This window comes from Diaporthe amygdali, assembly GCF_026229845.1.
Source record: "Diaporthe amygdali strain CAA958 chromosome Unknown NODE_3_length_2959817_cov_65_330692, whole genome shotgun sequence".
Taxonomy (NCBI): domain Eukaryota; kingdom Fungi; phylum Ascomycota; class Sordariomycetes; order Diaporthales; family Diaporthaceae; genus Diaporthe; species Diaporthe amygdali.
Genome location: NW_026517023.1, coordinates 1,452,045 through 1,472,870, shown reverse-complemented (window position 1 = coordinate 1,472,870; position 20,826 = coordinate 1,452,045). Strand labels below are relative to the sequence as shown.

The 20,826-nt window shown below is 53.1% G+C and overlaps 8 protein-coding genes across 8 annotated transcripts; 2 read left to right on the top strand and 6 right to left on the bottom strand.

Moving 5' to 3' along the window:
* Window positions 1–2,152: 2,152 nt before the first annotated feature.
* J7T55_002841 (transcription initiation protein spt5) lies at window positions 2,153–5,537 on the bottom strand (the record flags this gene model as incomplete). The annotated part of the gene is made up of 3 exons (XM_053137955.1): window positions 2,153–2,748; window positions 2,807–5,078; window positions 5,223–5,537. The coding sequence occupies 3 exons, from the start codon at window positions 5,535–5,537 to the stop codon at window positions 2,153–2,155; spliced, it is 3,183 nt and encodes a 1,060-aa protein (XP_052998709.1).
* Window positions 5,538–6,642: 1,105 nt separating this feature from the next.
* On the bottom strand, window positions 6,643–9,525 carry J7T55_002840 (WD repeat domain-containing protein; the record flags this gene model as incomplete). The annotated part of the gene is made up of 3 exons (XM_053137954.1): window positions 6,643–7,103; window positions 7,175–7,775; window positions 7,831–9,525. The coding sequence occupies 3 exons, from the start codon at window positions 9,523–9,525 to the stop codon at window positions 6,643–6,645; spliced, it is 2,757 nt and encodes a 918-aa protein (XP_052998708.1).
* Window positions 9,526–10,119: 594 nt separating this feature from the next.
* On the top strand, window positions 10,120–11,337 carry J7T55_002839 (cytidylyltransferase; the record flags this gene model as incomplete). The annotated part of the gene is made up of 1 exon (XM_053137953.1): window positions 10,120–11,337. One exon carries the CDS (start codon window positions 10,120–10,122, stop codon window positions 11,335–11,337), a length of 1,218 nt encoding a protein of 405 aa, XP_052998707.1.
* Window positions 11,338–11,593: 256 nt separating this feature from the next.
* On the bottom strand, window positions 11,594–12,328 carry J7T55_002838 (cell wall protein; the record flags this gene model as incomplete). Its single annotated transcript, XM_053137952.1, has 1 exon — window positions 11,594–12,328. The coding sequence occupies one exon, from the start codon at window positions 12,326–12,328 to the stop codon at window positions 11,594–11,596; it is 735 nt and encodes a 244-aa protein (XP_052998706.1).
* Window positions 12,329–15,218: 2,890 nt separating this feature from the next.
* Window positions 15,219–15,764, top strand: J7T55_002837 (uncharacterized protein; the record flags this gene model as incomplete). Its single annotated transcript, XM_053137951.1, has 1 exon — window positions 15,219–15,764. The coding sequence occupies one exon, from the start codon at window positions 15,219–15,221 to the stop codon at window positions 15,762–15,764; it is 546 nt and encodes a 181-aa protein (XP_052998705.1).
* A 457-nt stretch (window positions 15,765–16,221) lies between these two features.
* Window positions 16,222–16,449, bottom strand: J7T55_002836 (uncharacterized protein; the record flags this gene model as incomplete). Its single annotated transcript, XM_053137950.1, has 1 exon — window positions 16,222–16,449. The coding sequence occupies one exon, from the start codon at window positions 16,447–16,449 to the stop codon at window positions 16,222–16,224; it is 228 nt and encodes a 75-aa protein (XP_052998704.1).
* A 952-nt stretch (window positions 16,450–17,401) lies between these two features.
* J7T55_002835 (uncharacterized protein) lies at window positions 17,402–18,845 on the bottom strand (the record flags this gene model as incomplete). The annotated part of the gene is made up of 3 exons (XM_053137949.1): window positions 17,402–18,608; window positions 18,703–18,745; window positions 18,818–18,845. The coding sequence occupies 3 exons, from the start codon at window positions 18,843–18,845 to the stop codon at window positions 17,402–17,404; spliced, it is 1,278 nt and encodes a 425-aa protein (XP_052998703.1).
* A 651-nt stretch (window positions 18,846–19,496) lies between these two features.
* J7T55_002834 (cellulose-growth-specific protein) lies at window positions 19,497–20,636 on the bottom strand (the record flags this gene model as incomplete). The annotated part of the gene is made up of 4 exons (XM_053137948.1): window positions 19,497–19,780; window positions 19,846–19,907; window positions 20,023–20,279; window positions 20,556–20,636. 4 exons carry the CDS (start codon window positions 20,634–20,636, stop codon window positions 19,497–19,499), a joined length of 684 nt encoding a protein of 227 aa, XP_052998702.1.
* Between the last annotated feature and the right edge of the window lie 190 nt (window positions 20,637–20,826).

Genomic DNA, 20,826 nt, shown 5'->3' with positions numbered 1-20,826 from the left:
TTCCCATGTGGCAATGATCAAGTGACTATGTAAACCTTGGGCTTTATTACACCCGTGATACTTTCTATGCATTATCGTACTCGCTTTGGAAGTATGTTCCGCTAGCGATCACCATATATTCAGGTAAATGGCAATGACGAGTGTGAAGCTAGGCATATCACCGCTGGCTGTTCTCGCCAGGGAGATTCTAGAGTGACACATGGATCATAGGTACTCGTATGCGATTGATACTCGTGTACACATTGATGGAAACAACTCGAGCCAGACAATGTCATCGCTAAATTTGTCTGGTCGTTTCAGTGCTGGCACAAACCGAATGCTCACATCCTGTTTCTACTAATGAGACGAGTAAGACGCAATAAAACGCAGTATGAGCACTGCCGGTGCCAGGAAGGATTGACACAAGTATAACGTAGATAAATTCTGCGTAGAAACTAACATCAATTAAAAGGTACTCAAAGCTCATGACTGTGTGCGTATGATAGGCAACCGGTCATATCATCATTTAATTGTCGTGAACTGTCGCTCCTACTCCGTGTCTAGCAATACTCAAGTAATCTGAACAGGCAGACATTGGCCAGCTAGGCAGCTGACCTTCGATTTCAAATCAGTTAAAGGTCTCGATTTGGACGAATTCACGAGCTTTTGATAGAAAATACTATGATGACGAATGCAAATATTCACAGCCCGATAACACGCGAACGACAAAAAGGTACAGCGGAAGGTCTCTTCAGTCTCTACACATTGTGATGAATTGCGAGCCGAATATCACCAGAATCGCATCATGCACAGCCAAGCTCCTCACCCAGATGACCACGACAAGCCATCGTTGATGAAGCTAGCGAGCCAGGAGGGTTTGCTACTGGATTCACAATCATCCAGGCAGCCGTGGATTGAAGGGCAAGAATGCCCTCTCCCCACCCACCCAACTCGGCCCACCGGGCTGTCGCCTAACCCTCCCCCTGGTCCGACTAGCCTTCCATGGTTCCGGAGATCCCGATGGCCTTTAGGGGACAAACACGCAGTCCAGCTGAGTATATTTTTCGTCGCAAGCTGGTAGGCAACCTTTGTTAACACGCGTCAAGGCTTGAAAGGGGGCAAAAAAGTTTATTACACAAGCATTATGAAAGGATCTTCAGGGCGGTGGGTGTCTTGCACGAGCGTGTCGAACTGTGGGAGGGCGAATGCTAATTAACCCCGTGCTAACCTTGTGCTTGACCGGCCGAGGCATCCTACTTCCCTGGCCCATGCTGCTTCCAATGGGCCACGCGGTGAGAGACGGGTCACCAAGTCAGGCACTGCTGGATCTTCCCAAGCATGGAGCAGGTTTTTCTACTATTTACAATCGCACTTCTCAACGAGGCGGGAACAGCTGGCTAGGGTTGGAATCAAGAGCGTCCGGGCGAGTCAGTTAAGCGAAAGCATAAGTGCAAGAAGTCTGTATGCAAAGTAATTATTCCCTACCATGCGGGACTAAGTATACTGCATATGCAAACGGGAAGTTTCTCCCTGCCCCGTTGTATGAGAACAACTCTGTTGCAGCCGATACTGACCAGCATATGGATCGCGTCCTCTCCCGAGTCTCTGGAAATTTGGGATTGCTTGGTATTGTGGCCAGAGCTCATCACACCTTGCGCTCACCACATACACCTGGGGATGCCACCTTACCGTTGCACGTTGCCGTTCCGAAACATATTCAAAGAGGTCAAGTTGACATGTTGACAATTACTTATGGGGCAAAGCGTCTCAAATAGACTTTTTCAAATTCTAGCACTAGCACTGCAAAATAAACAGCGCCAGCTCGGAGTATAGAAAACACATCTAGATGTGAACGAACGGTCACAGACAGCACCCGACTCAATTCAAAGTGGTTGTCTTAAGCCTTATGCGGCTCTATTCGGTAGCTCGTGTCTGAATCATGATCGAATTTCGCACCGCCGACTGCCAGGGTTATTGAAATGACTTGTCAATAAAGACTACCGAGCTATGGTGTGGATCTTTGCCTCCATGCCTGCGATTTTCCACTGTTCCCCAGACTTCCAATATGCCAATATGCTACAAATGCCAGACCTCAGGAAACGCCTCAGCAGAAAAGGGGGAGAAGCCGTGTTCTGACCACTTGCCACTACTGTCAATAAGCGTCGCTGACGGATCAGTCATCGTCGGTATACCGCGGCCCGCTCGCCGCCGGTGTCTCCGCGCTGCCATAGGCGACAGGCGTGGGCGCGCTGTAGTACCCTCCGCTCGCCCCCGGCGTCGGAGCCCCGGCCGCAGGAGTTGGCGCAGAGTCAGCGCCCCAGCCGCCCGACCAAGCTGCAGGGGTCGGGGCATTCAGCGCACCTGGTGTGGGTGCGTTGAACGCCCCTGGAGTAGGAGCATTGAGCGCCGCGCCTGGGGTGGGAGCACCCAGACCACCAGGGGTAGGCGCATCGTATGCGGAAGGCGTAGGTCCCCAAGGATCGCTTGCGCCCGGAGTCGGCGCAGAGATCCCGTATGCCGGGGTCTTGGATCCCGCGCCCCAGGCGGAGTCGCCGCCACCGCTGGCGTAAGCGGGTGTCTTGGAACCAAGAGAGAAGCCATCGTGGGCTGGTGTCTTGGCGCCTGACGACCATGCCGGTGTGCGTGAGCCGGATCCGTAGGCCGTGCGGCTGCCGTCGTAAGGGTTGACGGTGCGAGAGCCGTCGCCCCAAGCTGGTGTGCGTGAACCAGCAGATGGGCCTTGACTCCATGCTGGCGTGCGTGCGGTGGCTGCGGACAGTGTTAGCAAGTGAAAAGAGCAGTGGAGCCAATGGTGAACAAAACTTACCTCGAGATGAAGCGCCCCATGCAGGTGTACGCTCCGAGCCCGATGAAATTTGTGGTGTGCGACTGCCAAAGCCCAAGTCGACGCCTCCACCACGACCACCTGAAAAACCGCCTCGGCCACCAAAGCCACCGCCTCTGCCATTGATGTCGATGGTCCGACCGGTGATCTTGTCCTTGAAAACAAGATCAACCTTAGGAACGGTGACAATTTTGCCTTTGGTGTGCAGCTCGACCCGAGCATGGGTATCTGTGGTATCCTTGACAATGCCCAAAAGACCCTTCCAGCCTCCCTTCTTGATAGTGACGGTCTGTCCAATGGAGCGGTCACGGCCGAAGGATTGCTTTGGAGGCGCTGCCATGCTGCTGTTGCCACTGGGGTCGCGCTTTGCTGCAGGGTTCATCTGCGTCAAATCCGGTCCGCCTGCAACTCGACCACCTTTGGCCGCAACTGTCATCAGGCTGCTAGAGCGGGTGACAAAAACGCCAGCATTCTCGTTGGATTCATTGTTGTGCAGATACACAAAGGATCGGTGTATGTGAATAATCTTGCCCTGTCGCTGTTGGCCACCATACTCCTTGACGACGTCATCCAAGCGGATCTCTGAACCATTGCGGTCGGCAGCGATTGTGTGCTTTCGCTTGGGAATCTTGTTTGCGATCTGAGATGGCATAACCTGTCTCGTGCTGCCGTTCTGGTCTAGAACAACAAGAGACTCCCGGTCCACCTTGACGATACACCCGACAGTCGTCACATCCAGCTGTACGAGGTCCAGCAAGGCGTACTGCCCCAGAGAGCCTTGTCCACTAATGTCACTGGCTTCTCTCAAATCTTTGCTAAAGACTGTGATCTCGGTATTGTTCTGGTCGGTCAAGAAGGTGACGCGATCGTCAGAGATTTTCACAACCATACCAACCTCACCTTCGTAACGGCTGAGGCTGGTGACCTTGACATGATCACCCAGCTTGAATCTCTTGCGTAACGAGGATGTGGGGATGTCAATACTTTGACCTTCGAGCTCGCCCTCAGTAACCGCGATGGTAACAATGTCACCAACGACGTTGGTAGCCTTTCCGATGACACCTTTTTGTTCGCCCTTGAACACCTCGACAATGTCGCCAGGCAAGTAAGCCACATTTGCACTGCTGTCTTTCAAGCTAACCGCAAGTGCCTTCAGGTCGAGATTCTCGGCGCCATCTTTCTCGTCCGAGCTCGCAAACTTGGTAACTTCTTCCAAAGTTGGGTTGACGTTTGTCGTGACGAGGTGCTGGATCTTGATGTGCTTGTGGAGGAAACCCTTCGAGTACTCCTCGTTCTTGTAGGTAAAGGTGTTTGCCAATGGGTTGAGCGATAGACCCGCCGGGTTGCGCTTCCGGGCCTCTACCTCACTGAAAAGTCTCTGAGGCGGACGAGGTTTGGCGAAGAAGCCAGGCCGCTTCCTCTTTCCGTCCTTGTCGAACCCGTTGGCCTTCTCTGCAGCAAGCTTGTCCTCGCGGTTACTATAGTCCACTCGAGGAATGATCTTGACAGCGGCATCAAGGCCAGTGTCGGTGATATCCAAGACTTGAGCCAGGTCACCTTCGTACAACTTGGGTCTCTTGATGCGGACCCACGTCCCTGGCGTCAGCTTGGGAGGTGGTTGCACGCGGAGGAGATCTGGCATATCCTTGATCTCAATCAGGAACATTTTGGTGTGTGGGTACACGTTCATGACATCTGCCAGAGACTTTTGAACGTCGATAGAGCTGTAGCCTTCGACGTAGATGTAGCCCTTCATGACCGAGTTGGGACCACCTCGCTCGAAAGCCGAGGTAATGGCAAGCTCGTGGTCAGTCCCAATGCTCTCTTCGTACTTCTTCTGGATGGCCATCACCACCTCGTTCTCCTTGCCTTCCTTGCATTTGACTGCCCAGATCGAGGGGTCATGAACGCTAGGCAACAGCAATCTCTTTGGGACCACAGCCGAGTCAGTGAGGGCGCCCCGGCCCGAGTATGCGTTCTTCCTGCCATAGTCTCTCTTCAGTCGCTCCGCCACCTCTTCAGCACCGACGTTCTCTTCCATTTGCTTCCGACGGTCGAGCTCTCGGTGGTATCTCTCGTCGTCGACATCTCCAGCTTCGGCTAGTTCGTCGGGGTGCGATTGGTCAATGAAGTCTCCTATCTCAGCTTGATCCTCCTCGTCCTCGACGTCGTCTTCGTCTTCGTCGACCTCAGCTTCCATGTCGAAGAAAGCGGCGCGCGTGTCCCTTCCCTTTCTGCGCTTGCGACGGTGTTGCTTCAGGTTTGTCAGCGAGTCAACTCAATCAGTGCACACATTGACAACGTGGTGAAACAACTGATCGCATCCCCCGAGTTTGTCAGGGGTAGGAGATAGCAGCCCAGCTGTCAAGCTGCAGAGTAGCCATTTCACTTCACATACAGGCATATCATCCTCATCTTCGTCGTCGTCATCATCTTCATCCTCGTCGTCCTCGTCCTCGTCACGGGCCTTTCTAGCGCCCGTGTTATCTTCATCCTCTTCGCCTTCGTCGTCGTCCCTCACGGAGTGCGAGTCTCCATTCGCATCGCCATCGGCATCATTGTCGTCGCGACTCGGGCTGCTTCGACGGGCGCCGTTCCTTGACTCGATAGGTGATGAGGGCTGTTGCTCATCGTCAGACCCGTCAGCAGGCGCAGGGTTGAAGTCGCCGCCGTCCGAATCCGAGTCGTCGTATGTGCGCCGCGGTGAGGCCATTTTGTGAGGCTCGAGGACAGCCAAAATGGGATTGGTGATAGAAGCCTCGGAGGGTAGGCGCGATTTCGAGGGTGAAGAAGGAAAGAAAAAGTTGCGAAGGAGGGCCGGGTGTCGAAAGAAATAAAGGAAAGTCGATGAGGGTGCTGGAGACGGATGGCTGCGGTTGACAGGATGCAACAGCAAGCAGCTCTGGCCCACTGGCAGGCATTTGAATGTTCTTTGAGGTGGGCAGGGATTTGGCCACTGGGCGGCGGGTTGACGCTAGTGCTGCGCTGGGGTGGCACGGCCCACAGAGCAGCTAGTCAGCGGCATTGGGCACTCAGGTATAGATGAAGAAGACTCAGGAAATCGAACATCACATCAATAAGTCCCTGGAATACATACTCAATCGAAGATGATACGACAGTCTAGGCAAATTTTTGATTATTTAGGTACTTTCCCTGGACCACTGGCTCATTAATGTACTGTGCCAGCAATGTCAACCCACGCGGTTGCTCGCAAATTGAGATGGCTTCTACAAGCGCCACGGCAAACAGATGCTACCAACTAACTGATCTCTGGCGAAGTGAAGCTACAAGAATACTTCTTGCTGGAGTTTAGAGAAATCACAGAAAAAGGCATCAGAAACCATCTCTTCCAAATTATCACAGCAAGGAGGACAGGTTCTCGAATGGCATATGTTACCTCGCCCGCGGCTTAGGCAAGATTGGAAGCACTGTTCTCTTGTTGCCGGTGAACTAGTATTCAGTGGCTTATCTTCCAACTAGCAAACCAAGTCCTCTGTCCCTACAGCGTGACGCCCATTAGGTCATGCTCGTTCGACTTCATAAATACTTCAGAAACGCCGTGCTTCGCCATGCAAGTCAGGGCGCGCGCGAGGGACAGCCCATATCGGATGGCCCTTCGTGCTGGTGGTAATAGATGAACGTAGCTGGTCACCCAGATTCTATGTGGACGAGGAGCCGACGGCTTTTGTCTTGCTCCTCTTGTCTTGTCTTCCTCTTTCAAATTTGTTGGCAACGATGCAGAACATTTGACAGAAGGTATTCAACCCCCCCTGCCGCACTCACATGCGCTGTTCTCAAGTCATAAGGGCAGTCAAATCTTACATCCTCACACCCCAGATACCACGGCCTGCACTGACTCCGAGCCACTCCCCAGCCTCATCACTGGGCACACGAGGCACCCATCCAAGGTTGCCCACCTCATAGTCGCATTGCCAGCTAGCGGCTGGGCTGCGGATGCTATCAGACTGGGGCGCACCGTTGGACTGTTGCTGGCTCATCAAATCCCACAACAGAACCTGACAGTCGTCACCTCCCGACGCAAGTTGGCCTCGGCGTGTCGGCGACCAGTCTATACAGTTGACGGCGCCTCCATGGCCGCGCAGCTCAAGCAGGGCCTGGCCTGGTTGTCGTGTATCAAGAATGCGGATAACATTGGAGTCTTGCGCAAACGTCGCGAGTAGCTGCGTATCGTGCGGGGAAGTGGCAATTCGCAAGAGAGGAGGAGGGTTCGACATTGTCTGTTGGGCAAGTGTAGGGCTCATCTTGCCGCCGTTTGCATCTACTGTTGGAATGTCAGCAAACAGAAGCGAGACACAAGCTAGCGAGAATGAACTTTAGTCTGTCACGTACCTCTGTCCTCCTTGCCAGTAGGCTCGTAAATGATGGTGCTGTGCTCCAGGCTCCTCAGGTCGAACATGCGCACACTACCATCCTGGCCACAACTGACGAACACGTCAACACTGTTTGCGCAAAACCGCACGTCGTACACTTCTTTATCGTGCGCGATGAGTTGGGTCTTGGCCGTCAAAGATGGTATGTCCCAGATTGTACATGTCGTATCGATGCTAGAAGTGATGATTAGACTGGGAGAGACTGTGTTCCAGTCAAGAGAGGTCAGCGGCGCAGTGTGGTCTGGAGTCTTGGAGTTGGACAGCAGCGCGAGTGGTGTAAGTTTCGTGGCCGCGACATCCCGGCTGCGGCCCGTTATCGAGTTGCCAGGGTTCGAGGGAGTATCAGAGGGAAGAGACCATAGTCTCAGGTGATCTCCCGATGTGGCGAGAAGGTCCGTCGACTGTTTCGTTGAGGATGGGGGCTCCCACAGGAGGCGGGTGACCGGGTAGGAATGCGTGGCTTCGGCGACCCTCGTGAAGTCCATAGTCCATTTCGAGCCGCCATGGTTGTTATAGACATCAGAGGGTGTCGGAACGATTTGGGTATCAAGAATTTGAATCTGTTCGTGATAAGGTCAGTGTCGGGTCACCCGTGCGAGACAATTCAAGGCTGACAAAATTGTGACCATCCTCCAGGTAACTTCCGATAGCAACCTTGCCAGCACCGTTGCCCTGAGGCGCCCATTTACACCAGTCAAAGGCGTAGGTTGCCCAAGGCGCCATATAGTTGCTGGTCCCGGGGGTCGAGTTTTGCATCGTAAAGTCAACACCACTGGGCAGGCCGTCGGACAAGGTCGAATCGGCGCGCGGTCTGATGTCAGCCAGGCCAAGCGGGGTGTGTGACATGTTCCTCTGCGAACCCGGCGCATTGTAGCCTCGGTCGGTCGGGGACATGAATTGGGAGTTGGCAGCCGATCCTCCTGGCGTTGTCGGGGTGTAGGGCGAGTAGCCAGGATTTTGTCCGTCGTAGCCTGCGGCAGGGCTGGACCGGGAGTAGCTGTGAGCCAGGTTCAAAGAAGGCTTGGAGGGGGTCTGATAGTCTTGCTGCTGCTGCGGCATGGCGCCTTGCATCGTGGGCAGAGTAGGAGCCGTGTTGGAACCGATTGCTGGTGGCCTACCGATAGGACCGCCTGGCTGTAGCACGCTCGGAACGGCGGGTGTGCCCTGGTATGAGGGCGGATTGCTGGGAGTTTGGTCCAGCTTGATCTGAGGGCCGGCGCTTGGCGTCGAATATTCGCGGGGGGAGAGTTGGCCGTGCTGATATTGACTAGGACCGGGGCCTGACATGTGATGCTGCTCTTCATATCCACCTGTCCGCCTGGCAGAAGCAGCATATTGCTGCTGTTGCTGCTGCTGGCTCATTGTATCTTTGCTTGTCGTAGCCGGGGTAGAGGACGAAGTGGTGGTGGTGGAGGCTGGCGCGGGCGTCGAGTCCGGAGATGGATTGAGGTGAGGTATAGAAGAAGCAAAGTCGTCGTTGGACGTTGGTATAGAAGGGAGGCCGAACATCGATCGAGCGATTGGACTAGGACGCGAGCCGAAGCCTGAGCTTGAGCCTGAGCCTGAGTTGGATGTCGACGGTGGGCTCAGTGCCGGAGTGAGAGCATCAGCAGGGGCCAACGCGCGAGAATGCTGTGGGAGTGGTTTGCGGGCGGGGGGATATTGCGCTGGCTGGGTGTATGAGGCTGGAGGACGCGAAGATTGGGCCGCCAGCACGTTGGGAGAAGACGATGCGGCTGGGGTGTCGATCTCGCGAGGGCGAGGGCGAGCAGATGCAGGAACAGGAGCAGAAGGAGGAGGAGGATGGTGATAACGGCTCGTAGAGGTGGATGCTGCTGCAGACACAGCTCTCTGCTTTGATCCAAAACCAATGCCAGTGCCGGTGCCAGTGCCGGGAACACCAGCGGCAGAGGATTGGAAGGGTGGCGGCCGATGCAAAGAGGTGTCGGTGTCGGTGTCGGTGTCGGTGGTGGTTGGTGGAGGTAAGGCAGGATGGAAGCGAGCGGGAAGATGTTGTGGATAATGCCCAATGGCGCCAGGGCTGCTGGTGCTTCCGAATGAGGGAGAAGTTGGACTGCTGCTGCCGCTGACAGTGGAACGCAGGTGCATGTGGTCGGGGTGTGCAGGGGCACGGGCAGGAGACGGGGCAGCAATGGCCCCCAGCGCCTGTCCTGCCTGGCCCAGCATTGCTGAGATGGAACTGGCACTGTTGCCCCGCGAATGTTGATGTGCAGATCCAGGTGCTGCATGGCCTGATCCACCCCCGCGACTAGCAGGGCCGCGGTAGGTCTCCCTAGCAGGAATCGACATAGTGCAGGCTGCTTGCTGGGGCTGTAATTAGCCAGATGCCTAGGTAGACAGATAGACTGACTGGACGCAGGTCGATAGATGTCCTAGATAGATAGATATCTGTTGCACGTATGGGAAAGTGAAAAAGATGAGACACATAAAGGTCGACTTCGGCTTGACGGATATGCCTTGCCTGTGTGTGCCTGTGACTTTCTTTTGCTGGGCTTCAGAGACTCCAAGCTCTCGGATGGGTGTGGTCTGTTAGTGACTACATTCAATTCGGTACGCCGTCAGTGATGAACCATGTCTCTCTTAACTGTTGTCTTTACCTGCATCCTGCTTCCCCCTCCCCCACCATTGATTGACTGACTGACATCAACGTCACCTTGTCGGCCTTCTCGACCTCGTACGGCCGTAAGATGACCCACCTTTCTACATTCTGCGTAAAGACTGAACACCAATACTGACACAGAAAGAACCTTCTACGATCAGCTTCGAGAATCTCAATTCACTGTCCCACTTTCCTGCTGTCCTCACGTCCATCGTGGGACACCTTTGTCTGCCCTCGGCTACCCTCGTCCCCTTCGCTCCCTGTCCCGACAGTCAGCCCACAGAATGAGTCGGGACAGCCTCCCGTCACTCCTCTTGCTGCCCTTTCCTCCTGATCCTGCCACTCGGCCTGCACTGAGTGCTGCTTACCGTCCGGCCCTGGAGGCTACCTTTGCCAAGCTCAAGAATGCCCCAGCAGCGCAGAAGCTCATCGTGGCCGTGGCTTGCCCGATGCTAAGAGGACCGGGCCCGCGGTATAAAACTCTCTCATGGCCCCAGGCCCAGTCGCTCCTTGCCGGCCTCTACTCCATAATCTCTGTTGTCTGTGCTGAGTTGGATATCCCCTCGTACTTGAATGGTGGCCGCGGCTCTGTCGACGCTCGGGTGGTGCTCGTCGACCACAGCCGGACAACACGCTATGGACAGGATTTCCGGGCCGCCGTTGAGTCCAACAACACGGCTATTGTTGACCTGGCAACTTTCGCTTCTACTTATTACCCTTGGAATTTCATCTTCAACGCTGACAGCGAGCTCTCACACGAGATCCACGCCCTATATCTGAAGCTAGCCGAGAAACGGCAAACATTGCTGCAAGAACAACTTATCACTGTCAAGGCCGGTGTGACTCTCAATGTGCCGAGCTTGGGTGGGCCGCCGTCACCGACACCCGGTACAATGCCTCACGCAACAGTATGTCTCGGTGGCACGTTCGATCACCTGCACCCCGGCCACAAGTTGCTATTGACAGCAGGGGCATACCTCCTGGACATCCCGGAGAGCGGGTCGTCCACCACCTGCAAGTATATTATTGGTATCACGGGCGATGAGCTTCTCAAGAATAAGAAGGGTGCCGAGTTCCTCGAATCCTGGGCCGACCGCGCACGAAACGTCATCAACTTCCTCGCAACCGTACTGGAGCTGTCCCCAGAAGGCTGGGAGAAGGTTCCGGCACCGCACATTGCTGAGAAAGACGGTGAATTCACTGCAACGTTCCGAGACGAGGCTGTCACTATCCAATGCGTCACGATACAAGACCCTTTCGGTCCTACCATCACCCAAGAGGACATGGACGCGTTAGTTGTGTCAGCTGAGACAAGGTCCGGCGGGAAAGCAGTCAACGACAAGAGAGCCGAGCAAGGGTGGAAGCCGCTTGAGATCTTTGAGGTTGATGTGCTAGATGCCAAAGAGATCACCGATGTTCCGTCATCGACTGAGAACTTCGCAAACAAGATCAGCAGCACAGCGATCAGACAGGAGATAGCCCGGGGCCCGGCAAGTCGGTGATCGGAAAATGAGGAGTCATTTCATATTCAATAGATGAATCGTGAAGAAAAAAAATGTACAGCAGATTCATAGTAAGTACAAGTTGTGGTGGATCATTGTCCCTTTCGTCAATTCATAATCACCATTTCTCCAAAGAAGACTTCGTCCGTCTAGTAACTTCGGAAGCAAAGCAAATACATCAAACTGTTTGACCGCAGACTCCTTTCGCTCCTAATTTTCACATCGCTTCCTTCAACGCATCGCAAGAGGCTTCCAATCAGTCCTCATCCTCATCAGCGTCGTTTTTCTTGCCACCTCCAGTAGCAGCTCCAGCACCACCGGCAGCGCCTTGCGTTGCTCCTCCTGCAGGCTTGGCTGCCCCGGCGCCAGTCGCCGCTCCAGCAGCACCACTCGCTGCGCCGCCCGCAGGCTTCGTTCCAGTAGCACCTCCCGCGCCAGCCGCAGGAGTTGCCGTCGCAGAGCCACCGAGGGCCGCAATGCCGTCGTCAAGCGCCTTGCTGATCATGTCCGTGCTCTGCCCGGCGATAGGTCTCGCGAGCGCGGGCACCTTGCTCAGCAGGGCGTCGCTCAGGCCGCCTGAGTCGGCCTTCTGCTGCTGCAGGGCCTGCAGGGCGATGGGCGTGACGCCGAGCTGGTCCAACACGGGCTTCTTGGCCGTCAGGTCGCCGATGGTCGTCGTCACCTGGGTGGCGAGGTCGGTACCCGTCTGCTGTAGGCCCAGAGAGCCAATAAGGCCAAGGTTGTCGGCCGCCTGGATCTTGGTGGCGGCGCCCGAGAGGGCCTTGGAGGCTGCCTGGGACGAGGTCAGGATGGGTGCGGCGGTCTGCGGGTCGGTGGTGAGGCCTTGGATGGCGGTGTCGAGGTCCTTGAGGGACGACATCACGGGCGCGAGTGCATCCTTGATGGCATCGACTTGGCGGCGCTCAATGTCGACGGGCGCGGCCATCACTGATGTCGCGCCCGTGAGGGCGAGGATGGAGAGGAACTTCATCTCGGCGTTGGTGTTGATTTAAGTAGATATGTTATTATAGATCAGTAGTGATTTGGCGACCTGCGCAAATACATGTGTTGGTATCGTATTCGTAAAACAAAAAGAAGACTGTAGCGGAACTAGTTGATGGAATGTCACGATCGTCAAAGGCTTCATCACGGCGATCAGGGAAACTTATACAAACTCAAGCACACACGACGCAACCCACAAGCCGTCGCAAAGCAACAGCATGCTCGCAAGAGCCGCTTTTCTCCTCCTCCTTCCGAATCTGGAAAACGATACGCGCCTGCTGCCATCGCTGGCATGTCTTGGCCACGCATCTTCTGGGACAGGCGGGTCATGCAGGGGGCATCGCATCTGGAGCAACTGTGTACGCTGCAATGGCAGCATGCGGCCATGGCGGGTGTCATCTGGAGTGGGCGGAATGTTCATCGAGGCAATTTCATCTGATATTCCGGCGCCTTGCGACGCCCCAGATGGGAACTCTGGCTCTCTTTCGCTATGCCATTCCGGGTTGCGATGCGATGTGGAGGCGAGCCGCATCGCCGACCCGAAGGGGACTAGCTCGAGCTGTCAGATCCCATTTAGGGTTTTCTGGAAAGAGTTTTGTCGGGGTGAACTCTAAAGGGCTGGGCGTGGTTTCGTCACGAGCTTCCCCCTTCTCTGGCGTATAAGGCGTGAGGCTCAAGTGGCCCACCCGAGCGTTGGTGTGTGAGAAATGGGATGAAACGACCGCACTTGGTGCCGCTGTCGCTCAACCTGCTGGCGTGTGGCCTTTTCTCGCGCGAGATTACCTCCTGTCTTATTTATCTTTCATCGAATTTCTGCTACGCGGATCTTGGCAGTATGTTTTTCCCCTTGCTACAACTATGGCCCTTGGTACCCAGTTCCCAGCGCCACTCTTAAGCTTAAAGGTGAACTGCCGGGTCTGGTCTGTGAAACACCAATCATCGGAGGCAGGCCGTAGGAGTCTTTAGCAGCCGTTTCTTGTTTCGAAAAACATCTGACTCAGCCATGGCCTGTCAATATGATCCTCGGTAAGGCCAGCTCGTGATGCTGTGCTGAGCATCATCTACGACGTGGAGCCCTTTGCTCATCCAAAATATCCAACACCTCCGTGATGAGGCACCTCACTTGCGGTGTCTCATCTTCAACATTCGGGGCTACCTTTCCTCAGACCGCATTTCTCCTTCCAGGCAGAGAGAAGATGTGTCGAGTCATTGGCTACCACCTACGCGATTGCCACATCCTCAACGTTTTGTATCACTCATCACACGAGTGTCCAGTGCCCCTTGCCTCGGCCTTTTCCACCCACCAACATCTCACGCATGTGCAATTCGTACCTGGCTTGAGGGCGTGGAAGAAATCCTCATTTGAATACAACTAAGCTGAATTTCACACCCGGCACACTTGACCACGGGATGACGCGGGATTTATGTTGAGCAAGAGAGCTAGCCGGGAGATGGTTTGATCGTTGAGACACAGAATAAAAATCTGGACGCTCCTCGTTCAACGATTTTCTGGGGTTGGGTCAATTCAAAACCAAGAAGTTGACTACCGTTGTAGCGGTCCTTGCTACTCACATGCGCTAAGTGTTGTGGATAACGCCGAGGGTAGCTCCACGCTAGATTCTTGTCATTCTCGTGGCAAAAGCCCTTTTCTATAAATAGTCCACCGTAAACAAAGACAATAACTCCGGAAAATCTAAGATGTGGCCGTGTGCTTCTACAAAAGAAACAATATGCATAAGTATAGGGGACAGCATGGTGTCTATAGTGGAAAGGGACACATTCATCACCCTGAGAATGGTGTTGGGTTGTAACATAGCCAGGAACCACGACGGTTTCCGTACACGTTCGTTCTGGTGGGTCATTCTGCTACCAAAACACTCTCCAAAGGTCAGTGTCTATGATCTTCGTTCCCTGTCATGTAGCCTTCGATAGGCAATGACTGGCGTCCGTGTCATTACTTAAATACTGTGAATACTTGGCCAAGCACGTGAAACGCTTGATCAGCTCGTTGTGTTGGTCTGCTTGCCTCGCTGTGTTTTCGTCCCTCTCTTTCTTCCTTCTCGGCGCTCGCCGTTTCACGGTTTGGGTCGCTCACGAGAAGATCACCGGTTTTGACCCCCTTTCTTTTCAGTATACGTCGAGGCGTGAAAGGAGCACCTGAAGTTCACCGTCGAGTAGAGGGACACCACGCCTTACATATTACTCCCGTTGCTCATCGAGAAATTAGTTGTCAATTCGCTCCCAAGAAGTTCGAAATCCATAATAGCACTGAAGCTCAGAGGAGTTAGTGACTCGGTACTCCCGCAGAGGCATTACAGAGCACCACCATGCCCTCGCGCTAGCATGGTCTTAATCCCTCTCGCCGGCTAAAATCGAAAGCGGTGTAGGCTTTTCGATTGTCATCTGCGACACAAAAGACCCTCGGATCTGGCTGGATGATGTACTGCGGCTGATCCTCAGCACTAAGCGGTTTGTGCACTCAGGAGAACACGGACGGGAAACGGAAGGGAATGCATGTTTTGACCACACTAGCCTCTCCTGAATGTGTCTTACTCGAATTCCTACTCGCCGGGTTCCTGACTTAGCCTCCAGACCTTTGTACCCGATTGACTTGGCGGTCAACACTTGACATGCACGTCAGATGTATACGAGCGACCTGACGTCCAAAAAAACGCCATTTTGATTAAAAGACATCAGCACTTGAGTCCCTGGCTCCTATGTGAGCGAAGATTTTACATAATTCCGCCGAATCAATTTCCAAATTGCCTGCACAAGAAGTTAATAAATACCTAAGTAGGTATTTCAGAGAGAATATGATATCCACAGCAAGTCTCAAGTCTTCTTCCTCGTACTCAGTCAACCCGACCAAATTTCTCACGATGTGGCCCTTAGCGTCCCTACTCCCTCTTCTTGCGGCTTCTGTTCTCGCGGCACCTACGCCCCAAGCAGATGGCACCACCTGTCCCACCTCCTCTTTCGCTCTATTCTTCGGACCATCCCTCTCCGACGGGCGGGAAGCCTACGCATGGAACGACCTCACAAACTGGATCCGCGCCATCACAAGCCTTGACATTGACACACCCGAACGTGCGACATTCCAAGTCAACAACAACCGCCTGTTCCCCATCAGCAACAGCACCATCTTTGCCACTGTTGCCAATGAGGGTGGCGTAATCGAATTCCATGATTCCGAGACCACTGATCGTGCTGCTATCAATGCCGAAGTTGTCCCTGGCACCGATGGGAAGTGTCGCCTCTCATTGACAGCCGGCACAAACAAGTACATCAGCATGCAGAACTATAAAGGCTGGATGCATCTCACCTCTGACCCTCAGTACTCCTCCAGATGGTGGGGTGAGGGGCCGTTCGAGATGGTGCCCTTTCCTGCTGCCGCTCCTGCTGTTTCTACCCGCCAGGAAGAGTAGGCGGGAAGTATGAGGAGTTGACTTGCGATCCATGATTTACAACAAGTGAGCGAGCGAATAGAATGATAGCGAGATTAGAAGTACATTCAACAAGATTTAGGCTGGAAAACACTATCCTTGCTGCTGATAAATCATGACTGCATAATTTCTCGACGTGAATGGTATGAACTCAAGTGTATAAAGCAAGTATTTCGCATGATCGAAAATTATTGTATTACTTAGAGTCCCAAGGGACATATCCCTCTGACCATCAATAATCATGCAACTCCCTGCACATTTCCACACCAGTCGAGACCAAGCCTCAACGTACTTACCTCTCAAGTTCACAACAGGTGTATTAGATTTAGGACTTACCAGTGGCCTATAAGCTACAGCGTAAATGTGAGGGCAGAAATCACAGAAATCCACCCTAGAAAATTATCAGCACAGCTCAACTGATGCATGACTCACCTTCAATCTACTTCCTGCTGCTCTTCTTCGACTTCTTGCCACTTTTTCCCTCGACACATTCGAGGCAAACAAGGCCAAATCGCTCCGTAGCCTGCTCTTCGGGTTTGGGACCGCACTGGAAGTCGGGACATACTCTGCCGTAGACCTGTGCGATGGGGCAATGCTGGAGAGCCGCGTTAGCCGCGGGCTTGACGCAGCCGCATCCGCTGAAGTAGTTGGTCTCAAAGTAGCACATCTTGTTTAATTAAAATGAGCAGGTCTAAACAGAGTGTGGTGCTTGAATGAGGTTGGCAGCGCAGCTGTTGTGTTAGAAGAGCGTATAGAACGAATCGGGTCGACTTGAAGAGAAGAAGACGAAGAAAATATTGAGCGGAAGGAGAAAGAAAGAAGCAAGTCCCGGTCCTGTTGTGAATGATCAAACTCGCCTGCTGAGCCAGGAAAGAAACTGCAACAGTTGAGCGCGAGTAAGACTTAAATAATGCTATCAAATTGGGACTGGGACAGTGAGTATAGGGCGTCCTAGGCTGGGAAACAATACTACTCAAGTCACAAAAGAGTGTGCGGGACTAGTACTCTTTGAAGATTTCCAGAATAGATCGGGCCTCGGCTTGACTCCCGTGTGGTTGATCGACCGATATCAAGCACAAAGACACGGAGCGGAGCTGTGTCTATTTCGAATCCAGACAATCCCTTGTTTCCGGATTTAACTTCACCATGAATTATTGAAGTAAAAATATCCTGCCTGGTCATGATATCATTGACCCATTGCTTTCTCTCTCGTATCGGGCGAGGGGAGGGAGGGCGGCCGCCCCTGAAGCTGAGGCTTTATGCTGTAGTTTCATCCACATCTACATCCCCTCACTAGTTTTTCTGTTTGGTCTCTTTGACACATTTGGATTCAATGGAGTCAATTGAGCTCTTTGCAGCAGCTGCTTTGGATGATTAAAATGCGAGTGAGTCGTAGTCTTCGGCTGCCAGCTTCGCGCTTAGTGTACCGGGTCGGAAAATTGAATAGCCCCCGCGCGATTCTAGGCAATTTCAGACCTTTGGCTCTTTTGTTGGCTTTCGGTTCGGTATTTTCATCGCTTCCATCCGCCTTGTCTATTCGTAGCCCCTCTTGCAGGGTTCGCTCCCGACACGTTGTCTACTATGCCTCCATCCTGCTCTGACTACTTCGTCGCGTGGGTCTAGGCCTGAGGATCATGCTTTTGTGATGACGAGTCCGAAGCACTCGTATGGCCCAGGGAGGTCTTCAGAACCTTGACCGGTTTTTGATTACCGCTCCCGCCATCTTCTGCCCCCTCGGGATCGTTGCGTGGTCGCTTCAGTGGGTTGTTCGTTCTCAACGCAAGGTTGACCAAGATCTGAGGAGCCGCCGGAGTGCTCTGAATATTGGTGCTGTGTATTCCAATGATGAGATCATCAATCTTGTGCGAGTGGCTAGTGCTCTCGGAGTGAACCTCAGGCGCTGCCAGTGACTGCTGAGGCCCTGAAGTCCCGTTCGAGCTCGTGAACCGGTTGATACAGCCCCACCATGCAGGATTTCCGACGGAGACTTGGGAACCGAATCGTGCCTTGCGGATTCGAAATCCATTCTCGATTCTGGGTGCCACATTAACCGGTAGATACAACTTGTTCAACGCGGCATTCTCTGCCGCAGCTGACCCCTTTCTAGATGTCTTTTCGGGGCAATTCTTGTCTGAGCCGATGATCACATGGTGTCGCATGATGGCTTTCAATTTCTCGGGCCTGCCACCGTACTTAGAGATTCCTACGGAGAGGAATTTGTCCACAGCTTGAGCTGCGAGGCTGAGAAGTTTCAGCTGCGACTTCTTGTTTGGCTGGTCAGCCATCGTCGTATCACCGCCAGTGTCAGAACCCAGGAGCTCGTCGACCTTCTCGTTTTTGTCCTCTTGGCTACAAATGGTGCGCGCAGCCACTAGCTTCATTGCCCAGTCCCATACCACTAGATTTTCCGCAGTATCTGCAGGATTGTGAATTCCAATCTCCTTGGCAACATATCCCCAGAAGTCTGCCGCAGCCGTATCTGAAAGATCGTCGAGCCGAGCGGTCGCCTTATTGGAGAGCTCAGCGCAGAATCTGTCCATGTTCTCCGCATCGAGGTCTTGGACATGATCGTTGAAAGCTTTCTTCATACGGCGCGAACGCTTGGATTCGAGGGTGAACAGACCATCGGTGTCGTAAAACTGTTTCCAATCATACCTAAAGCCAGTAATCGGAAGATTCTTGTACATGGGCATCTGCAGCATTGTGTCGAGCTGGCTCTCCTCCTTCAGCAGTCGGCTTGCCTTCTCTGCCGTGGTCTCTTGTCCATAGTCAATCTGTCCGACATGGCGGAATGTTTCGTAGTCGATGGTCACACCGTCAGCCATGCTGTAACAATGAGAATTAGCTTGGCGATGCGAGGAAAAATCTTGCAGACTCGTGTGTCTCGGGGTCTTGTTGATTGGGGTCTGTAATATCGTACGCATGAGCAGAGGGCAGTGAGTATGTTGGTGTATCGATGCGCACTGATATTGAGGAAGGTCAATGAATCGAAAATCTTGCGTACAACGAAAGCGAAAACGCAAGAATTCACTGACGTATACTGCAGAATGATTCGAGGGACATCGATGGGAATGGAAAACAACGTAATTCACCAGGAGGACGCCGTACGCTGAAGCGATTACGTACCCAGATTCACTTGCAGCTGGAGTTCATGTTCGTTTGAAAATCTGACCCAGTATTCACTCGAGAGTTGCAAACAATAGCCTAATGCTGTTTGGTCATCACAAACGACCAGGAATACTGATCATCTTGAGTCTGTCCATGCATTCACATCGTGCGATTCATTTCCCCAAAGGTCAATCTAGTATGTCGGGCTTCAGCAGTAACACCGCTTTCTTTACTGCTCAGGCCCATATAACGATGACCGCACGACGTTGGCTCTCTTTAACCCGTACTCCTCTCCAGTGTCCTTGATTCTTGGAAGCGAGTTTGTGTATGGTTGATGCTTATGGAGACCACTCATCGTGGAACCACAACGTGTGAGCCTGAGTTAAAGAGTCTTGCAACCATCATGAAGTAAAACAGATAGTTCAGATATCTATCATAAACTGAAGTAAACCAAGCAGCATTCAGCATCGAAGAGGTGATTGCTATCTCGGACCCTCAAGCAGGCGCAGCTTGGGTCTCTCCGACCATCTGTTGTAATACCACCCACTGTACACCTTCGAACCACACTACAGCCAAAAGTAGACACCAGGAGTCTTAGGGAGACTCTTAGCAAGTCAGGGGAGCCGGCCCAGGGGGGACATAGTTGGTTGGGACAGGGTAGTAGATATTGACGACCAGACCGGGGTCGGTGGCCTTGTATGCGCCAGGGAAGGACACCTTGGTGGGACTTGCTGTCCCGGAGCCTCCAGAGACGGAGACTTGCGCGCAAGACAAGTAAAGCTGAGCTCCTCCGACCGAGCTGGCCGAATGGAGTGCAATGTGCTCGGCTCTGAGCAGGTACTCGCCATCCGCGACACACTTGGGGATCGGGATGTTGATAGTTGATTTTCCTGTAGGGGATGTCAGAGAACTATGAAAACGTATGCTGAAGACAAGACGGCAGAGTCCAGCTCACCTTGCGATGGCCACGTCAAGCCACTCGAGGCTACCGTGGGGTAATCCTGATAGATTTTGAACCTAAGCCCTTGTCAGCTCTACTTCCCACTCGTATCACTCCTGATACATCCAGACCTGGCGTAGGCCGCTGCCCTCCGTTATGCCGCCTGCCAAAAATGAGTATAGAAAGACATACCAATTTGCTCCAGATCCATCATATGTGGCAGCAGTCTGACCAGAGGGGACCTTGGCCAGCCACGCGGAGAATGGACCAGGGTGCGAAACGCTCGCCTTGACATTGTAAGCCACAGAGGAACCAGCTTGAACATTAACAGTTGTGGCGCCCTCGTTACCGGCGGCGAGCTGGTAGCACGTCATCGCGGAGGACGTTACGTCGGTCACCGGACCGTTCGATTGATAGTTCGTGGTTTTTCTGACATTGGCCCAATCGGCCTAGTATGTACTTTCGTCAGTATCAGTTGTAGTAGACAGATATGCTTGCCAGCTCAAAGGAGACCACGCATTTGGGCTGTGTTTAAGAATAGTGCAAGAAGTCCCAGATGATCCGTAAAAGTGACTATCCAACGTCCTTGAGAACCATACAAAGTGTTACACCTCTTTTTTTCTTCTTTTTCTTTTCTTTCGTTTCTTTTTTTTTTCTTTTCTTTCTTGGAAGAAAAATGTATCTCATGGGAGCTTTGAGGGGGAGCTTGGGGATCGTCAACTCACACCGCCATTGATAGAGGGCAGGGTATAATGCGCTTCGGCCACAGCAGCCGCAAGGGCGGCGACAGACAGCATGAACTTCATCTTGATCTAGACGATACTGATGTAAGGCAAAAATACTTCTTTATTCGGCTCGTAGTGTTCTTCGAATGGGCTGACCAGAGAGTAGCAGGTCGATTGTTGCGATAAACGTGGAAATACGGGTCAGCGAGCTGTCTAATATTCACTGATACTAGGATCTATTTATCATTGTTTCTCGAGCCCCTTTGGTGCT